Source organism: Elephas maximus, chromosome 3, assembly GCF_024166365.1.
Source record: "Elephas maximus indicus isolate mEleMax1 chromosome 3, mEleMax1 primary haplotype, whole genome shotgun sequence".
NCBI lineage: Eukaryota > Metazoa > Chordata > Mammalia > Proboscidea > Elephantidae > Elephas > Elephas maximus.
In genome coordinates this window covers 28,127,112-28,145,512 of record NC_064821.1, presented here as the reverse complement: position 1 = coordinate 28,145,512, position 18,401 = coordinate 28,127,112, and the positions used below count along the sequence as shown (strand labels likewise).

At 50.8% G+C, this 18,401-nt stretch overlaps 1 protein-coding gene across 2 annotated transcripts in view; it reads left to right on the top strand.

Moving 5' to 3' along the window:
• Positions 1-18,401, top strand: part of COL5A3 (collagen type V alpha 3 chain) — a 44,542-nt gene that overhangs the window by 14,280 nt on the left and 11,861 nt on the right. For both annotated transcript variants that reach the window (XM_049876813.1, XM_049876814.1), the window contains exons 17-53: positions 88-141; positions 326-379; positions 1,013-1,066; positions 1,150-1,203; positions 1,394-1,447; positions 1,775-1,819; positions 1,920-1,973; positions 2,153-2,197; positions 2,379-2,432; positions 2,585-2,629; positions 3,577-3,630; positions 3,727-3,771; positions 3,917-3,970; positions 5,635-5,679; positions 5,797-5,850; positions 5,981-6,088; positions 6,513-6,566; positions 10,520-10,573; positions 11,637-11,681; positions 11,951-12,004; positions 12,126-12,170; positions 12,565-12,618; positions 12,719-12,772; positions 12,861-12,914; positions 13,039-13,146; positions 13,295-13,384; positions 13,665-13,718; positions 15,019-15,126; positions 15,245-15,352; positions 15,440-15,493; positions 16,075-16,128; positions 16,767-16,874; positions 16,950-17,003; positions 17,200-17,253; positions 17,365-17,418; positions 17,565-17,618; positions 18,283-18,390. In XM_049876813.1, coding sequence (XP_049732770.1) covers positions 88-141; positions 326-379; positions 1,013-1,066; positions 1,150-1,203; positions 1,394-1,447; positions 1,775-1,819; positions 1,920-1,973; positions 2,153-2,197; positions 2,379-2,432; positions 2,585-2,629; positions 3,577-3,630; positions 3,727-3,771; positions 3,917-3,970; positions 5,635-5,679; positions 5,797-5,850; positions 5,981-6,088; positions 6,513-6,566; positions 10,520-10,573; positions 11,637-11,681; positions 11,951-12,004; positions 12,126-12,170; positions 12,565-12,618; positions 12,719-12,772; positions 12,861-12,914; positions 13,039-13,146; positions 13,295-13,384; positions 13,665-13,718; positions 15,019-15,126; positions 15,245-15,352; positions 15,440-15,493; positions 16,075-16,128; positions 16,767-16,874; positions 16,950-17,003; positions 17,200-17,253; positions 17,365-17,418; positions 17,565-17,618; positions 18,283-18,390 — 2,295 coding nt within the window. The remainder of the gene's footprint in view (positions 1-87; positions 142-325; positions 380-1,012; positions 1,067-1,149; positions 1,204-1,393; positions 1,448-1,774; positions 1,820-1,919; positions 1,974-2,152; positions 2,198-2,378; positions 2,433-2,584; positions 2,630-3,576; positions 3,631-3,726; positions 3,772-3,916; positions 3,971-5,634; positions 5,680-5,796; positions 5,851-5,980; positions 6,089-6,512; positions 6,567-10,519; positions 10,574-11,636; positions 11,682-11,950; positions 12,005-12,125; positions 12,171-12,564; positions 12,619-12,718; positions 12,773-12,860; positions 12,915-13,038; positions 13,147-13,294; positions 13,385-13,664; positions 13,719-15,018; positions 15,127-15,244; positions 15,353-15,439; positions 15,494-16,074; positions 16,129-16,766; positions 16,875-16,949; positions 17,004-17,199; positions 17,254-17,364; positions 17,419-17,564; positions 17,619-18,282; positions 18,391-18,401) is intronic.

Genomic DNA, 18,401 nt, shown 5'->3' with positions numbered 1-18,401 from the left:
TAAGGAGGCTGCATGGAGGAGAGGGGTGTGTCAGTGGGGAGGGATCATCTCCTTCTAACTGAACTCCCTGCTCTTTCCTCTTCCAAGGGTCTCCCTGGGTATCCAGGTCTGAAAGGAGAGATGGGAGAAATGGGACTACAGGTGAGATTGGAGGGGCTAGGGACAGGATTGGATGGAAAGGGTCTTCCTCCAGGGCCAAATGATAAGGTGCTTGGTAGGGAAAGTGCCAAAGGGACTGAGGATACCCTCATGATTACTGCCTTCCTAGGGAATGACTTAAAATAAGTCTTTCCTCTTACTTATTCTCCTTTCCTTTCTTTCCTAGGGTCCTCGAGGCCTTCAGGGCCCCCCTGGTCCCACTGGCCGAGAAGGCAAGATGGTGAGTGACTTCTAGGTCTCCAGGTCGCCCCTTATACATCTCTTAACTCCCAACATGAGCCTTGGCACTATGCCCCAGGGTCTGTTGCTGTCATTGGTGGGATAAGAGCACTGAGGGAAGGGAATGGCTCCAGCTCTTTGAGTTTAAGACAAAGGAATTTGGCTGGGTCAGAGAGTCAGGAAGGACTTGCCAGAGGGAGTGATGCTTGGATTGACATCTGAATATAACCAGGTGAACAAGAGAGGTAAGAACATTCCAAGCAGAAGGCACAACATCTACAAGGGAAGGACCTGGCACATTGGAGGAAATAATGAACAAGATGCTTCCAAATAATTATACGTGCAATAGTTATAAGTACAATGAAGTTGGGGGTTCTTAATTTTGGTGATGGTGGTGGTTTGGATTAGAGCAAGGACACTGGGGATAAAGAATATTGGATGAGTTTGAGTTATATTTGGGAGATTAAATTGGTAGACAAAGGAGCCCCCAACCCAGGATTCTGCATGAAGAAGGTGCTCAGTGAATAGTATTAGGTATCTTGATGATGTTATTGATAATGTCATTGAGTCCCTAATCTTGGGTAGGATTAGAGGTAAAGTTGATCCTTGATCCTTGGGCACACCTCTTCCATAGGGCCGCTCTGGAGCAGATGGGCCTCGGGGCCTCCCAGGGGACACAGGACCCAAAGTAAGTGATGGGGCCAGGATTGGGACTTGGGGGAAACTGTCAGGATCAAAGGTTTGAGGTTCATCTGCTGTCTCCTTGGACAGGGTGACCGAGGGTTTGATGGCTTGCCAGGGCTACCTGGTGAGAAGGGCCAAAGGGTGAGTGTGTGAGTCCATCCTGCATACCCAAGTTCCCCTCTTAACTTCCATGCCCTACTTCCCACCCCCAGTGTCAGAACCTTGATCCCTGTGTCCAGGTTCTCACCCCTCATGCCTGAGCTACTTTCTTGGGTGGCTGGAATTCACACCCACCTTTCTACTCTGAATTCCCCTCTGTTCCCCACTCTAGGGTGACTTTGGCCATGTTGGGCAGCCTGGTCCCCCAGGAGACGATGGTGATAAAGTAAGTTTGGAGGAGAGTTTGGGGAGACATTGGAGGCTAGGAAGCCAGAAAGAGTCAGAGAGGAGTAGATCAGTCAAGGGGTTGGATGCAGGGTGAGGGGCCACATGGAGGGTCAGGAGGCTTGAGGGATATTTTTGGAGGTAGGAGGTGAGACTGGGGACTGCGGGATTAGGGTCAGGGACCAGAATGGCATCACATGTGCTCCGTCTGCTGGATCCTGCCTCAAGCTCTGACTCAGATCCTCTGGGAGGGGCTGTCCAGATGAGGGAAGGTGGTTTTCTGAGGGTTGTGTCTCCCTCCTCTTCAAGTGATGACGCTTTTCCACAGGGAGCACAGGGACCTCCAGGGCCCACTGGCCAGGCTGGGGAGCCGGTGAGTATCAGGGACCCCTGTACTGCTTGTCTGGTCTAGGGGAGAGAGTCAGGACAGGGACTGGTGGTGATGCTGAGATAATGCTTCTACTTCCTTGCAGGGTCCTCGAGGACTGATTGGCCCCAGGGGCTCCCCTGGCCCCCCAGGACGCCCGGTGAGATGTCGCTCTCTCTGCACACTTGCCTGTGTTTTTCTTGCCTCTCTCTCCTCTGCATGTCCATTTCTGTTCCCTGGTTTCTCTGCCCACTCACCTTTCCACTTGCGCTTCTTTGTGTCTCAGACTTGGGTCCTGTTTTTCTCCCAGTCCTGGCCTCACACCTTGTCTTCCCACAGGGTGTAGTTGGAATTGATGGTGCTCCAGGTGCCAAAGGAAATGTGGTATGTGTCCTACCCTCCGACCTCTGACCCTTTTGGACACCCTGGCCCCATGACACTTTACTGATCCTTTTTTTCCCCCTGTGAATATCCATATCCTTGTCCACTCTCATGACCCCCATTTCAACTTCACTAACATCTCAATACCTTGAACCCTTCCACTGAACAATTACTTTCTCCCTAGGGCCCTCCAGGAGAACCAGGCCCTCCAGGACAACAGGGAAACCCTGGGTCCCAGGTTTGAGCTATCTTTCCCAATAATGGGAGGGAGAGGGGGAAGGTGGTCAGCCAAGGCCTTAGGTGAGCCACAGTCTTCCCAGCCTCGGAGGTTACTGCCCCTTTCTCGTGCCTTCCCTTACTCTCTCTCTCTCTCTTTTTTTATGTCTCTAGGGAATTCCTGGACCCCAGGGACCCATTGGCATTCTTGGGGAGAAGGTGAGTGACAGCTTTACCTATGACTCCCTCATGTCAATGCTCCCTTTAGCTCTGTCTCCAGGAAAAGCTCCCCTCCAGGACCTTTCCATTAGCTCTGAGGCTAATAATAAATCGCAGCATTCCCTAAACAAGCCCAGAATTACAAAGTGTCATTGTTGGGGAAGGATAGATTGCAAGAATCAGAAACTCACCAAGGCCAGCTCACATAAACAGATACTGTCAGATTAAAGGGAAAGCCACAGGAGCCTGTCATAGAAAGCATTACCATGGCTCAGGTGACAGAACAGCCCTTTGTCTGGGGCCCTATGGTGTCCTCTTTGTCCCGCTGCCCATCTGTTTCCATCTCTCCAGGAAGATATGCTTCTTTCTGCACACACTTTAGTTTGTCCTCACCTGCACCTTCTATTTCTATATGAGTCTATACTGCCTCTTCACCATTTCAGGCCCCAGCTCTGCATGACCTTGTAGTTTCAAATCCATATGATAATAGTTTTTGTGTCTCTTAGCTCAAAATCTCAGGAAAGAATCTGATTGGCTTAGCTGGGCCAAACTGCCCACTTCTGGGCCTGTCAACTGTTTGCAGGACACAGGGGTCCCCTCATGCTGTTTAGGTCTATCCCTTTTCAGTGGGAGCTGTGGGTAGGAGGCATTTCTAAAGAAAGGGGTGTGGCTGAGAATCCCACACCCCAACATGTCTGTCACACTGCTGTTACAGCCCTTCTCTCAACCCTCCTAGAGGCAGAGATTTCTGAAGCTCAGAAATGGAAGGGGGGCTTATCCAGGGTCACATAACAGGTCTGGGCAGAACTGGGGATAGATTTCCTGAGTGCTGGGATCTGCTTGCTCTCTAACCTTGAAGTAGCTGCATGTCTAAGTAGAGCTGTTTCTAATGGAGTGTGGGGCTCTGAGACCCTCCATCTCCCCCCTCATTGTTCATCTTCTTTCAGGGTCCCCCTGGGAACCCAGGAATTCTAGGTCTCCCAGGAGCTGATGGCCCTCCGGTGAGAACTGGGAGCTGGGAGAAAGAGAAAGGATTGGCTTGTGAATCTGGATAATAAATCTAGGTCCCTGAATAATTTAAAATGTTTATTCTCTAGGGTCACCCAGGCCATGAGGGCCCCATGGGAGAAAAAGGGGCCCAGGTGAGTAACCTAGGGAGAGGTTGGATTGGGGATGAGGGTCGGTAGGCAGAGCCAGGAGTCAGGAGGTCATAAGGGGAGAGAGGGGAGAGCATTGAGAACTTGGAGGGGGGAGGACAGGATGGCACTGACCTTATCTCCATCTCAGGGTCCACCAGGGTCAGCAGGCCCTTCGGGCTATCCTGGACCTCGGGGTGTGAAGGTAGGTGGTACTTGGGGCCTACAGGTGGGGATGATTCATCAGTGGTTTTAGGAAAACGGCTTCATCAGAATTTCTGAGTATGTGGAGAGAGGAATTAGCCTGCCACACAAGAAGTGTGTCTTGTGTCTGAGCTACAATATACAGAAATGTATGTTACTTTGGAGCTAAACAGCCAAAGGACAGCATTACAGTGTAGTTACAATCAGTTGCCTTGTATTTGATAACAGCTTGGCCCCTTAAAGGCTGAACACAATTTTACCGTAAGCACACAAGCCGCGTGGGAGAAGGATGTGGCAGTCTGCTTCCATAAAGATTTACAGCCTTGGAAACCCTTTGGGGCAGTTCTACTCTGTCCTATAGGGCCACTATGAGTCAGAATCAACTTGACAGCAGTGGGTTTGATTTTGGTTTTACACAAGCCACATCATAGTCAGGTCAGCGCATTGTAGCCAAGTGAAGGCCTGTGCTCTCACCCTAGCCCAGAGCCACATTGTTTTATAAGCACAGTGATGCTGAGACAAATCAAGAGCTGCACTGTGGCTCAATAGATCTACACTGTTGATCAAGGGCAGGGACGTTAGGGCTAAGTCCAGTAACATGTAGCCAACTACGGATACAGGTTACCTGTGGTCTAACAACAGTTTTGTGGTAGCCAGGAACTGACTCCTCACATTTTCACTTTGTAGGCAAGCTTAATTACACTCTAATCAAACAACAATAACAAAACCAACCCTGTTGCCCTCAAGTCGATTCTGACTCACAGAGACCCTAGAGGACAGAATAGAACTGCCCCATAGGGTTTCCAAGGAGCGGCTGGTGCATTCAAACCGCCAGTCTTTTGGTTAGTAGCTGAACTCTTAACCACTGCGCCACCAGGGCTCACTCTAATCAAGGAAGCGGCTAAATTGCAGCTGGCCACGGGCCTGCTGTTGTCCAAACTTAGAGTTATATTCTAGCCAAGCATAGTTACATATCACTTAAGCCTGTGTTATAGTTGAATCCAGTTATATAGCAGCCAAGGTCAGATAACAAGCTTAGTTACATTGTGGTTCAGTGAATTGCACTGTGTCTGGACACAGTTGTGCTATTGTCCAAACACATAGTTATATGGTATCCAAGTACAATTTCATTGGAGTCTCTGAGCTCAGTTATGTTGTATCCAAGTGCAGTTTTCCCTGTGGCCTAAGTCCAACGTTTGGTGTGAGTGGAGCCCAGACTTGCGCTGAGCAGTCACACTGTAGCCAAGCATAGAGTTGCGGGGTTGCCAAGCACAGAGTCTCATTGTAGCCAGCACAATGGGAAACATTCCTTTGCTTTTAGAATGAGACTGGAGCCCGGAATGTTCATCTTCTTTCTCCTGCCAGAAGGAGCTGTGGACACAGTGTCCCTGGGAGACGGGAATTAGTTACTTGGAAATTTGGCCTTCCCTGCACACCCCCACACAAATGACCTTGGAAGGCTGCCTGTTGGAAGGGAGGGGGGAGGCAGACTCTTGCATACCACACCAGCAGGCTTTGGGGAAAAGTTATTTCCTCTGAGGCTGCCCCAACCCCATCATAGTCCAGTGTCCTCTTGGGACTATTCTGGCTGATTTGGGGCAGGGAGGCTAAGTTTGGGGCCTTTCTTAAGCAGGGAAGGAGCTTGAGTGCTTTTTTATTTCTCAGGGCACCTCTGGCAACCGAGGCCTCCAGGGGGAGAAAGGAGAGAAGGTGAGAAGGAAGGGGCTTCCATGTGGGAGGAGCAGAGGGGAACCTTAGTAATGGGACCCTGGTTGTACCCCTTCCCTGAGGCCCTGGCCTCTAACCTCTGTGTTCTCTTCCATCCAGGGAGAGGATGGCTTCCCAGGCTTCAAGGGTGATGGGGGGCTTAAAGGTGATAGGGTAAGATGAGCTTCTGATGAGAGGTCTTGTGTGTCTAGGGGGCTTGGGGAAGGCAGGGAGGGGGTGAACTGGGGCTAAGGGAGCAGGAGTGACAATGTGACTGACATCAGGGCCTCTCCTTTTATTCCAGGGGCACCCCGGACCCCCAGGTCCTCGGGGAGAGGATGGCCCTGAAGGGTTGAAAGGGCAGGTGGGGCTGGCTGGCGAGGAGGGGCCCCCCGGCTCAGCTGGGGAGAAGGTAGAGGACCTTGGTCACCCTCTCCACTCTCCACCCTCCAGTTAGCTTTCCATCTGGCAGCTATCATGTTCCCAGCCCTTTGCCTTCTGACCTCTGCCCTTTCGCGTCTGACCTCAGGAGGCTGCTAACACCCTTGTCATCTTTAACTCCTCGGCTCAGGTTATAGAGCAATTCCACGCACATTATCTTATTTTTATCCCCACAGCCACATGTAGTAGGAGTTTCTACCCTCATTGTACAGACAAGGAAACTGAGAATTGAAGTGGTTGAATTACCTGCCCAAGGACAGGTCCCCAGCAGGCAGGAGTCAGGACTTGAACTCACATCCCTCTGACCCCCACCCCCATGCCACAGCCATCCCCGACCTTTTCCCTCTGATGTCCAGACTACAATTTCTGACCTTTGCTCCATTATCTCTCTGCAGGGCAAACTTGGGCTGCCGGGTCTCCCAGGTTACCCAGGACGCCCAGGCCCTAAGGTAAGAGGTGGAGGGATTTGGGCTGGACAAAGGCAGGGTTCAGAGGCTGCTTAGCATCCAGAGACCCAGGCTGGTCATTGAGAGATGGTATAATGTGTGGGCTGAGGCATAAGTCCGACCTGGGCTCAAATACCCTCCCCTTTACTTGCCATGTGACCTTGGCAAGTCTCTGATACCAGGTCCTCAGCTGCAAAATGGGGATACCAGTAGTATCTACCTCACCTATTATAATAATGCCGATGATGCTGATAATGAAACTATACGATCCTTCTTATTTGGTGTGATTAAGGTTGGTTCATCAGTTAAGGAGGAGAATCATAAAAAAGTATATCTCTGACATAAATTATTTATGCAAAGTATACTTACATAAAAATGTACATCTGTTTGCCAATATTTTGATGAATAGGGCTACTGATTAGATTCAGCTTTCTTGCTTAACCACACCCATATTACATCATTGATGATTTATAGTTTCTGTTTGTAAAAAGTGGGACAGAACTAAGGCACTTGGGAAGAAATCTGAGTGCAGAATCCTCCCGGAGATCCATACTTCAACCCTTTTGATCCGGTGCAGTTCTCTTGCCCACACCTAATTTGATGGCTTTTTTTTTTTTTTTTTTTTTTTTGTGCTTTAGGAGAAAGCTTACTTGCAAATTACTCTCTCACTCAAAAATTTATACACAGATTGTTTTATGACATTGGTTGCAATCAATCCCTGCAATGTGTCAGCACTCTCCCCATTTCCCTTTACACCCCAGGTTCCTCGTGTCCATTGGTCCAGTTTTCCTGTCTCTTTCTGCTTTCTTGTCTTTGCTTTTGGGCAGGTGTTGCCCATTGTTGTTGTTGTTGTTAAGTGCTGTTGAGTCATTTCCCACACATAGCAACCCTGTGTACAACAGAATGGAACACTGCCCGGTCCTGTGCCATCCTTATGATCATTATGCTTGAGCCCATTGTTGCAGCCACTGTTATCAATTCATCTCGTTGAGGGTCTTTGTCTTTTTTGCTGACCCTCTACTTTACCAAGCATGATGTCCTCCTCCAGGGACTGATCCCTCCTAATAACATGCCCAAAGTATGTGAGACGACGTCTCATCATCCTAAGGAGCATTTTGGGTGTAGTTCTCCCAAGATAGTTTTTTTCTTTCTTTCGGCAGTCCATGGCATATTCAATATTCTTCACCAACACCATAATTCAAAGGCATCAATACTTGCCCATTTGGTGACAGCAAATTTTTAAGTGACTTCCTCTTATATCTGATCTTTTCTATTTAAGGGAGCCCCTGGGTGGTGCAAATGGTTAACACACTTGGCTGCTAACCGAAAGGTTGGCAGTTTTTGAGTCTACCCAGAGGCACCTCGTAACAAAGGCCTGACAATCTACTTCCAAAAAATCAGCCATCAAAAACCCTCTAGAGCACGGTTCTACTCTGAAACATGTGGAGTCACTATGAATCAGAGTCAATTCAATGGCAACTTTTTTTTTCCTATATAGCTGAATTTTTTTTTTTTTTTTTTAGATATTTTATTGTGTTTTTGGTGAAGGTTTACAAAGCTGTTTATGCTCCCATTCAACAATTTCTACACAAGTTGTTCAGTGACATTGGTTACATTCTTCACAATGCGTGAACATTCTCATTATTTTTGTTCTAGTTATTCCATTTCTATTAATCTAGTTTCCTTGACCCCTTACACTCTCATCTTTGTTTTAAAGTAATTGTTGACTGTTTGGTCCCACATATGTGATTTTTTTTTTTTTTTAAAGCATCACAGTATTTACAGGTGATATTCATCATTTTTTGAGCCAATTTGTTATTTAGCTACAAGGTGACCCCAGGGGTTAGTTTCAGTTCAAGGTTTGAAGAGTATCTCAGAGCAGTAGTCTTGGGGAGTCCTCCATTCTCAACTAGTCCAGTCTAGTAGGTCTTTTTTTTTTTTTTTTTTTGGAATTTGGGGTTCTGTTCTACATTTTTCTCCCATTCTATCAGGGCCCATCTATTGTGGCCCTGATTAGAATGGTTGATAGTTGTAGCTGGGCACCATCTAGTTCTTCTGGTCTCAGGGTGGATGAGGCTGTGGTTTCTATTTAATGTAGCTATGATAGATATCTTTCTTTTCTTTTTTATATTGCACCAGTTTTTGCAAAATTTCATTAAATCATGTGACTCCAATAGCAAGTGCAACTGGCATAAACAAGTTTGGGAATAAACTCAAGGTACCATAGCTAAGTATATAAGCCCAAACTATGGGAGCTAAAAGTTTATGGGAGTTTAAGAAAGAAACCTCCTAGCCAAGACCAATCGGAGAATCTTAGGCATCGAGCAATGTGTTTTACAGGAGGCATAGTGTGTCAATTAAGTGGAGGTCAGCAATTAAAACAATAAATAACAACAATGGCAGCTAACATCTCTTGAGCCCATACCACATGTTAAACACCATGCAAAGTGCTTTCTATGTATCATTCTATTTAACCCTCGCCAAAACCTTGGGAGGGTTAAATATTCCTAACCTCAGGTTAGGAATAAGGAAACTGATGCTCAGAGAAGTGAAGCTACTTGTACAGAACCACACAGCTAGTCTGGCGGTGGGTCTGGAATTCAGACTCCCATGATACAGGCAAAGTCCTTGGCATGGTGTTGACCAAAAGTAGGTAGGTGTCCAGGGAAGGGAGATTTTGATCTATTGCAGAAGTAGTCATATTACCAGGCATGGCTGGTAAAAATTGAGTCATCAATAATAAGATATTAGTATTAGCAAGGCCGTGTGTGTGTGTGTGTGTATGTGTGTGAGTGTGTGCAGGACCCTTGAAGAGCACAGGGGCCGTGGGGCCCCCAGATGGGAAGGAAGGGGAGAGGACCTGGAATGGGCACTCAGGCTGGACACCACCACAGACTTGTTGGGTAACTTGGGCAGTGTCTCTCCTGAACTGGACTCATTCTGTATGGTGAGGTGGGTGATAGGCTATCAGATCCCTTTGATGTCTTCTGCCTTGTGTGAGGACGGTCCCGTCTAGGTGGACAGGACAATATAGGCTGGAGTTATTTAGGTAATGTATATTGAGTAAGCATCAGCTAGGCAGTGATGGCTCAGTGGTAGAATTCTTGCCTTGCATGTGGGAGATCTGGGTTCGATTCCTGGCCAATGCACCTCATGCACAGCCATCACCTGTCGTCAGTGGAAGCGTGTGTGTTGCTAAGATGCTGAACATATTTCAGGGGAACTTCCAGACTCAGGTGGACTAGGAAGAAAGGCCTGGTGATATACTTTGAAAGCAGCCAGCAAAAACCCTACAGATCCCAATGGTCCAATCTTCAACGAATGATGGGGCTGACTCAGAGCTGGGCAGCATTTCATTCCATCATGCATGGGGTTGCCATGAGTTGGGGGCTGACTTGATGGCAGCTAACAACAAACAATAGGCAGTGGGAAATAGGACCAGCGGACTATGTCCTAGTGGGAAAGACCAACATTCACTAAGTAAGCAAGTGACCAAGGTCATTTTAGTACAAGTATCATGGGGAAAACAAAAGAGGACAATGTGATCAACAGAGGGTGACTTGGAGGACATGTGGTTAGGATGGTGGCAGAAGGCCTCTCTAAGGAGGTGACATCTGAGTGAGCTCTAAATGGTGAGGAGGCTGGTCTTGTAGAATCCTGGGAGAAGAGCATTTTAGGCAAAGGCAGCAGCCAGTACAAAGGCCCTGAGGCAGGAGTGTACTGGTGTGAGGAGGCCAGTGCGGCTGTAGTGGAGTGAGTGAGGGGGCAGAGTGGGAAGAGATGAGGGCAGAAGGCTGCCTTGGAGGAGGCTGGGGCTGGAGGGACCAAGGAAGCTTCTGGAGTCAGTGGCCTGGAAAAGGCCTCAAAGGATAATGTGGCTGGACTGGGTGAGGGGCTGCTCTACCTGTTGCCACTGCCTTACCCTCATCTCTCCTCTTCTGATATTCTCTACTCAGGGATCTATTGGGTTTCCCGGGCCTCTGGGACCCGTAGGAGAGAAAGGAAAGCGGGTAAGTTGTGATCCAGGGCCAGGGGAGAGGGAAGGTCCTGCCTGAGGGCAGCGTGTGTGTCTATGCTTGGAAGCACCTGCACACATGCATATTCATGTGTTAATGTAGCATACATGTAGGGTATCACACACTACATGTAGGGTATTGCCATGGATATGTCTGTGAGACCAGGTGTGCAAGTGTACAGCAAATGTCTATCAGATCAGATGGGGCCTGGGTGCTGCTGCCTGCAGGCCTGTGTCTGTGCGAACAAGGCCACGGACCTGCATGTATGTGTGTCACATAGGCATGTGAGGGGCAAGTACACATGTGTGAAAGGATATGAACATACACATATGTACATGTACTTCTGTGTACAGTGAGTGGGTGTGTACACATACATGCGTGTGTTGCTATGTGTATATTGTGACTGTGTGTAAATGGACACTGGGTATATGCTCATGGGTATATGCATATTGGAATCCCTGGGTAGTGCAAATGGTTAATGCACTCAACTGCTAACCAAAAGATTGGAGATTGAAGTCTACCCCGAGGTGCCTTGGAAGAAAGTCCTGGAGATCTACCTCCAAAAATTTTCAGCCATTGAAAACACTATAGAATGCAGTTCTACTCTGCACAGATGGGGTTACCATGAGTTAGAATCGACTCGATGGCAGCTGGTTGGTGTGTTTATCAGGACTATACCCTCATATGAACCCAAGCATCTATGTGTTCACACTGTGTACACATGTGTGCAAGGGACAAGGCATGGCAAGACCCATGTGTCAACTCGAGGCTGTGGCAGCATGCAATGATGTGTGTGTACACTGTGTGGCTGTGATTAGTTGGGGTCTTTGTGGACATCTAAGTTTGAATGTTTGGACCTTGTAGGTGTGATTGTATGTGTCACTAGGTGTCTGTGATCATTGTGTAGTTTTGTGTGTAAGTGGTGCGTTTGCGCATGTGAATAAATGTGTGCAAACATCTTTTTGAGTCTGTGACTGTGTGCATTTGTGTGTTTGCATCATGCCCTTGTACCATAACTCCCTTCTGCTTCCCCCCGCCCACCCAATTTCCTTTTCAGGGGAAGGCGGGACAGTCAGGGCTGGAAGGAGAGCGAGGACCACCAGTAAGAGAATGCCCTGTGGAGAGAGCTATTCCTCCCCACCCCCTGCCTGCTGGGCCTGGAGGGGGTAGCAGGGCTGCAAAGGAGGGACTGGAGAGAAGGAGTGGTGGGGAGGTCATGAAGAGAGGTTGGGTTATGTCAGCATCCCTGGTGGGGCAGGAGGGGGCCTCCTGGAAATGATTCATCCAACCCGGAGGACTTGGGCTCATCTCCTAGGCTCCCTCCACTTCTCACTTCTAATCTTTGCCTTTTTTTTTTTTTGGTCTGCTCAGGGTTCCCGTGGAGAGAGGGGGCAACCAGGTACCACAGGGCATCCAGGCCCCAAGGTATGGGGTTGGTGGGTGGTCAGGGCCCCATGTGACCCCTCTGCCCCAGACTCACCTAGTCCCTCCCAACCCCTCCCAGCTGGGTTTGTTCTGGGCCTGAGTCTCATTCATTCTGTCCTAGGGAGATGTGGGCCAGGATGGGGCCCCAGGAATCCCTGGAGAAAAGGTTAGTGTGTGTGTGGATGAGAGAGAGAGAGAGATTCTGGGTGGAGATGAGCTCAGGGGATGGGGAAACATTTTAATGCAGTGGAAAGAGCACAGTCTCTGAAGCCAGAGAGCCATAAGTTCAAGTCCTAGCTCTGCCACTCATCGGCTGTGTGACCTGGGCAAATCACTTAACCTCTCTGTGCCTCAGTTTCCTCCTCTGTAAAATGGGAATAACCACAGTCCTAACCCTAAAGGGCCGCAGCAGTGAATGAAACAACTTACTATGTGTAGAGTGCTTGGCCCTATGCCTGGCATACAGTAAGTGCTCAAGATGAGCAAGCTTGTTGTCACTGGGTGAGGCTTAAGGGGCCCAGGCAGGAGGGATTAGATTACGACTTCTGGTTCCATTTCAGGGCCTCCCCGGTCTGCAAGGACCTCCCGGATTCCCTGGGCCAAAGGGCCCCCCTGTGAGTGAGCTCACCATGATGGAGGGCTGGGTAGAGGGACACATGGAAGGGGGAGCGACCCCGTATCTGTGCCCTAACTCTCCTCTACCTCATCCTCCAGGGCCCCCAGGGAAAAGATGGGAGACCTGGGCACCCTGGACAGAGAGGTGAATTGGTGAGTGACCCCCTGACCTCTGATTTCCTGACCCCACGATGTCCTCCCTTTCCTCCCTCCATGTGACACCACCACTTTGTCTCCCCAGGGCTTCCAAGGTCAGACAGGCCTGCCTGGACCAGCTGGTGTTGTGGGGCCTCAGGTCAGAGTCACCTGCCGGCCTCCCCAGTTTTGCCCCACTTGGGGAAGATTTTGGGGAACACCTGGGATCTCAGACAGACCCCCACAGGCCACTCCAATTCAAGAGGAGCCTTCTTTCTCTCCAGGGAAAGACGGGAGAAGCGGGGCCTCTGGGTGAGAGGGGGCCCCCAGGTCCACCTGGACCTCCTGGTGAACAAGGTCTTCCGGGCCTGGAAGGCAGAGAGGGGCACAAGGTGAGACCCTGCTTCAGGAAGATCTTGATTGAGGGCTCCCTCAATGGGCTCCATACGAGCTCAGGGCTTGAATCAACCTCATGGGGGAAGGGCCCAAACTCACAGACCTGGGGAGACACCCTGACTTCCCTCCTCTGCATTCCTGCAGGGGGAACTGGGACCACTGGGACCCCTCGGGAAGGAAGGGCCACCTGGACCCAGGGGCTTCCCTGGGCCCAAAGGAGCCCCTGGGGACCCGGTGAGTAGCCCTTGGAACCCCTCCTATCAGGCGCCTGGCTGGCCTGGGAGGCATAGAAGGAAAGGGGGCTCAGAGGGGCAATGGTGATGGCAGGCTGGGTGGGGGCAACAGTGAGAGTAAAGGAATGGCAGCTGGAGAGGCCTGGAGAAGGCAGACAACCCCGCTTCCCCCACCTCAGTGCCCAATCCCAGGAAGGGGATGGGGACTGTGAGCCTCCCATAGAACAGAAAAGACCTGGGGGCAACCTGGGACCTCTTAACTGCATCCTCTTCTCCCTTAGGGACCAACCGGTTTGAAGGGTGACAAAGGCCCCCCGGGCCCCACAGGGGCCAACGTAAGTGTAACCATTTGCTAGGTGGGGGTGGGGTGGAGGGGCCTTGGGGTATCTGGGAAACATTGTCTTCAGTTTCCTCATCTGTAGAACAGGAGCAATGACAAGCTCCAACTCATAAAAAAAAAAAAAGATGATCGTAAACCTCAGTGAAATGATCCATCTTCCCTCCCAGAGCTTACATTCTAATGGAGGAGACACTAGAGTCAGCCAGCAACTGATGATAGATCGGTCGATTGATCGATCAGGCACAAAACAACATAGAGCAAAGAAGAGGAGGGGGGCATGGGGGACAGCAATTTAAATAGGCTGACCAAGCAGGGAAGACCTCTGGAGGAGGTGACATTTGAGCTGAGACCTGAAGGGGGTGAGGGAGGAGCCCAGTGGGTATCTGGGAGAAGAGCATTCCAGGCAGAGGGAACAGCAGATGCAAAGGCCCTGAGGCAGGAGTGCGCTTGGTGTGTTTCAGGGACGTGGAGGAGCCCAGTGGGGCTGAAGCAGAGCAAGCAAGACAGGGGTACTGTGGGAGAGAAACAGTGCAGGGCAGTGATTGGGGCAAGATGTGCAGGGCTTTGTGGACCACAGGAAGGAGGCTGACTTTTCTTCTGAGTGGTAAGATCCAGTGTAGGGCTGTAGGCAGAGGAGGGACTGATTTGACTCAGGTGTTCGCAGCGCCCTCTGGCTGCTGGAGGGAGGAAAACAGTTGAATATGATGCGCGTAGTGGTTAAGTGCTACGGCTGCTAACCAGAAGGTCGGCAGTTCAAATCCGCCAGACGCTCCTCGGAAGCTCAATGGGGCAGTTATACTCTGTCCTATAGGGTCTCCATGAGTCGCAATCGACTCGACGGCACTGGTTTTTTTTTTTTTTTTATCATGTCACTGTGCCTAAGAAACCCCGGTGGTGTAGTGGTTAAGTGCTAAGGCTGCTAACCACAAAGCTTGGCAGTTGGAATCTGCCAGGCGCTCTTTGGAAACTCTATGGGGCAGTTCTACTCTGTCCTATAGGGTCGCTATGAGCCGGAATCAACTCAATGGCAATGGATTTTTGTTTTTAATTGCTGTGCCTATAAAAAAACCATTGCCATCGAGTTGATTCCAACTCATAGCGACCCTATAGGACAGAGTAGAACTGCCCCATAGGATTTCCAAGGAGCAGCTGGTGGATTCGAACTGCCAACATTTTGGTTAGCAGCAGTTGCTCACTGTAGCTCTTAACCACTGAACCACCAGCGTTCACTAGAAAACACTCCATAAATGAGAGCTACTACTATGGTTATTATTCCTGACTTCATCCATTTTCAGGGCCCCCCTGGTGAGCGAGGTCCTGTGGGCCCAGCAGGAGGCATTGGACTTCCTGGCCAAAGTGGAGCCCAAGGCCCTGTTGGCCCTGCAGGCGAGAAGGGGTCCCCAGTAAGTGACCTGTCTGCCCCATTCCTCAGGACCCACCGTACCACATATCAGGACCCACAGGGTGTTCTAGCCCTGGCCCCTGACATGCCCTTTTCCATTCCTTCCATCTCCCCATCAGGGTCAACGTGGTTCCCCAGGCCCCACTGGCAAAGATGGGATCCCAGGGCCTCTGGGGCTTCCTGGACCCACTGGAGCTGTTGGGCCTTCTGGCGAGGAAGGGGACAAGGTGAGGGGCTCATGGAGAGGGAGGGTCCAGGGGAAGAGGGGAGGGTATGGAAGGGCTGAGTCTTCCCTCATCCCGTTTCCTCTTCAGGGTGAAGTAGGCGCCCCTGGTCACAAAGGGAGCAAAGGTGATAAGGGGGATGAGGTAAGTGGGGGCCCTGGTTGGGGCTTGCTCCTCAGGGAAGGGGAGGGGGGGTCTGGGATGCGAAAGACGGGAGGGGGTGGCCACAGAGCTTCCTGCCTTCCTGAGCCCCATCTTGACACCTGCAAAGAACAGAAGCCCCTCAAGCTACCTTGAGTAAAGGGGGTCACAGAACCCAACTGCAGACAGAGTAGCTGGGGACCCAAGAGAACTGGAAGGTTACTCTCTCCTCTCCCTTTCCTTGGTGGCACATACTTCTCTCTGCATGTGTCTCTGGCTATGAGGCATCTTGCCCCAGCTCTCCTCCAGGAACTTCAGGTCCAGTGCCCAGCAGCAGTGAGCCAGCTCAGTCTTTGGGTCTTGGTGGGATTTCTGGGGAAAGGCCTGGATGAGCCAAGTTGGGAGCAGATGTCCATTTCTGATCCCACGTTGGTTTCTAGGAAGATATACGGTTGGGAGGATATAGCTACCTCTTCTTGGTGGGGATAGTTTTTCTAATAAAAAGGTGTCTACGAGGAGGCAGGGACTGACATTTCTAGTGCCCCTCCTTAGTCTTGAACCTGAGGGGTTTTGGATTTTTTCAGGGCCCACCTGGACCAATAGGGGTACGAGGTCCTGCAGGACACCCAGGCTCCCCGGTGAGTGCTCCAAGCTTTGTGACCCTTTCTGGATCCCTGACGGGAAGTAAGAGTGTTGTCGACCTGACTCAGGTCCAACTTCAACCCCATCCCTGATCTACCACTCAGTGCCAACACCCAGTATAAACTCAACTCTTGAACTTAACCCAGTCCCAACCTGAACCCCAACCTTGAACCCCATCTCAGCCCCAACCTCAACCCTGCTCATGACCTTAACTTCAGTCCCAACTCCAAACCTCATATTAATCAAACCCTGACTCAGTCCTAACCTCACCCCCTAGCCCTGACCCACCTTCCAAAGCTGACTACAAACCTGGACTCCAACTTTGAATCTGATCCTGGCCCCAACTTCAAACCCAACCCTAAATCCATATCAACCTCATCAGAACCCTGTTCATGATCTTAACCTCAACTCTAAACCTGACTCACCATCCAATGCCAATCTCAAACTTTGACTCAACCCTTGACCTCATTCCGAAAACCTGATCCTTAACCCAGACCCCAACTCCAAACCCAGTTCTGACCCTCACCAAACCCTGACTCCAGTGCTTAACCTCAATCCTGACCCTTGAGCCTAACCCCATCTCCAGCCCTTGATCTCAATCCTAGCTGTGCCCCTGCCTCTGTCCTTCTCCCAGGGAGCAGACGGAGCTCAGGGACGCCGGGGACCCCCAGGTCTCTTTGGACAGAAAGGCGATGATGGAGTCAGAGGCTTTGTGGGGGTTATTGGCCCCCCTGGCCTGCAGGTGAGCATCTGAATTACAGGGTGGTGCCTCTGGTTCCCCTATCTTGTGCTGTAATCTTGCTTCTTTGTCCCGCAGGGGATGCCAGGCCCTTCTGGAGAGAAGGGGGAGGTTGGCGACGTAGGGCCCATGGTATGGACCTCCAGGGAAAGGTGGGAAGGGGAGTCAGGGTTACAGGATGGGGATAGGATTCATTTGGGGGGATTACAGGGCACCATGGCCATTTCAAGTGTCATGTGAATCACTAGCATCAAGGGTAGCGTCTTTGGTCACTGGAGGCTTTCAGGGGACCATGGGATCACTGGATGCTATTCTGACCTTCTCACAGGGTCCCCATGGACCTCCAGGCCCACGGGGCCCCCATGGACCCAGTGGATCAGAGGTGAGAACTCTGGGGAGGGGGGGTAGGATGCCTCAAACATGGGGAACACCCATTTCCCAAGAACAGGATGTCTGGATTCCACAGTCTCACCTCTACTTGCTGTCTCTCCAGGGCCCTCCAGGGCTGCCTGGAGGAGTTGGTCAGCCGGGCGCTGTGGGCGAGAAGGTGAGAGGGAGAGAGAGAGAGGATGGATTGGAGGCTGTACAGGGTGGTGGTGGGAGACAAGTTCTGATTGGTGGTGGCTCTTCTGGGGAGCCTCTCCCTGTCTGCCAGGGTAGGACTCTTCCCTGCTCCCATTCTGTTTCCTGCAGGGTGAGCCAGGGGAGCCTGGAGACCCAGGACCCCCAGGAAAACCAGGCATCCCGGTGAGTGACTGTTCTCTGGCACCTGCACCCATCCCGGGCACTCAGAGCCATCTTAACCTCTGTGCAGTCCTAGGTCACTCACTGACCCCTGACGTATGATCATCCCTGGCTTTCTTGATGAAAGACCCCTGAGAAGTCTCAGATAGGCCTTCTACCTAGTTTTGTAGGCTGTACACTGCACAAAGGTTCAAGGCCAAGGGGGGAAGTGGGGCTCAAATCCAAACCATGAACTCTGGCTTGGGGATGAGTCACTCAGAACCCATTGCTGCCAAGTTGATTCCGACTCACAGTGACACCACAAGACAGTGTAGAACTTCCCCATAGGGTTTCCATTCGAACTGTCAACCTTTTGGCTAGCAGCTGTGGCTCTTAATCACTACGTCTCCAGTGTTTCCAGTCACTCAGAGGGGGCCGTTTTTCTAATTCACTCAAATGTGGCATATACCACCCTTGCCCATGACCTCTGGGCAACTGGACCAATCTGATCCCTGGCCCCTAGAAATCCTAAGTCTCTATGACCTCTAATCCTTGGGCAACCTAGGCTACTGTGACCCATGACCCCAGGGAAGTCCTAGACCACCCTTATTCCTGAATCCAAGTTTGCTAACCCTTGACCCCTGGAGGGTCCAGGCCACTCTGACCTCTGACCTCTGTTTCTGCAAAGGGTCCCAAGGGAGAAGTTGGCGAAAAAGGGGACTCAGGCCCATCTGGGGCTGCTGGACCCCCAGGCAAGAAAGGACCCCCTGGAGAGGATGGAGCCAAAGGGAGTGTGGTGAGCTCTGG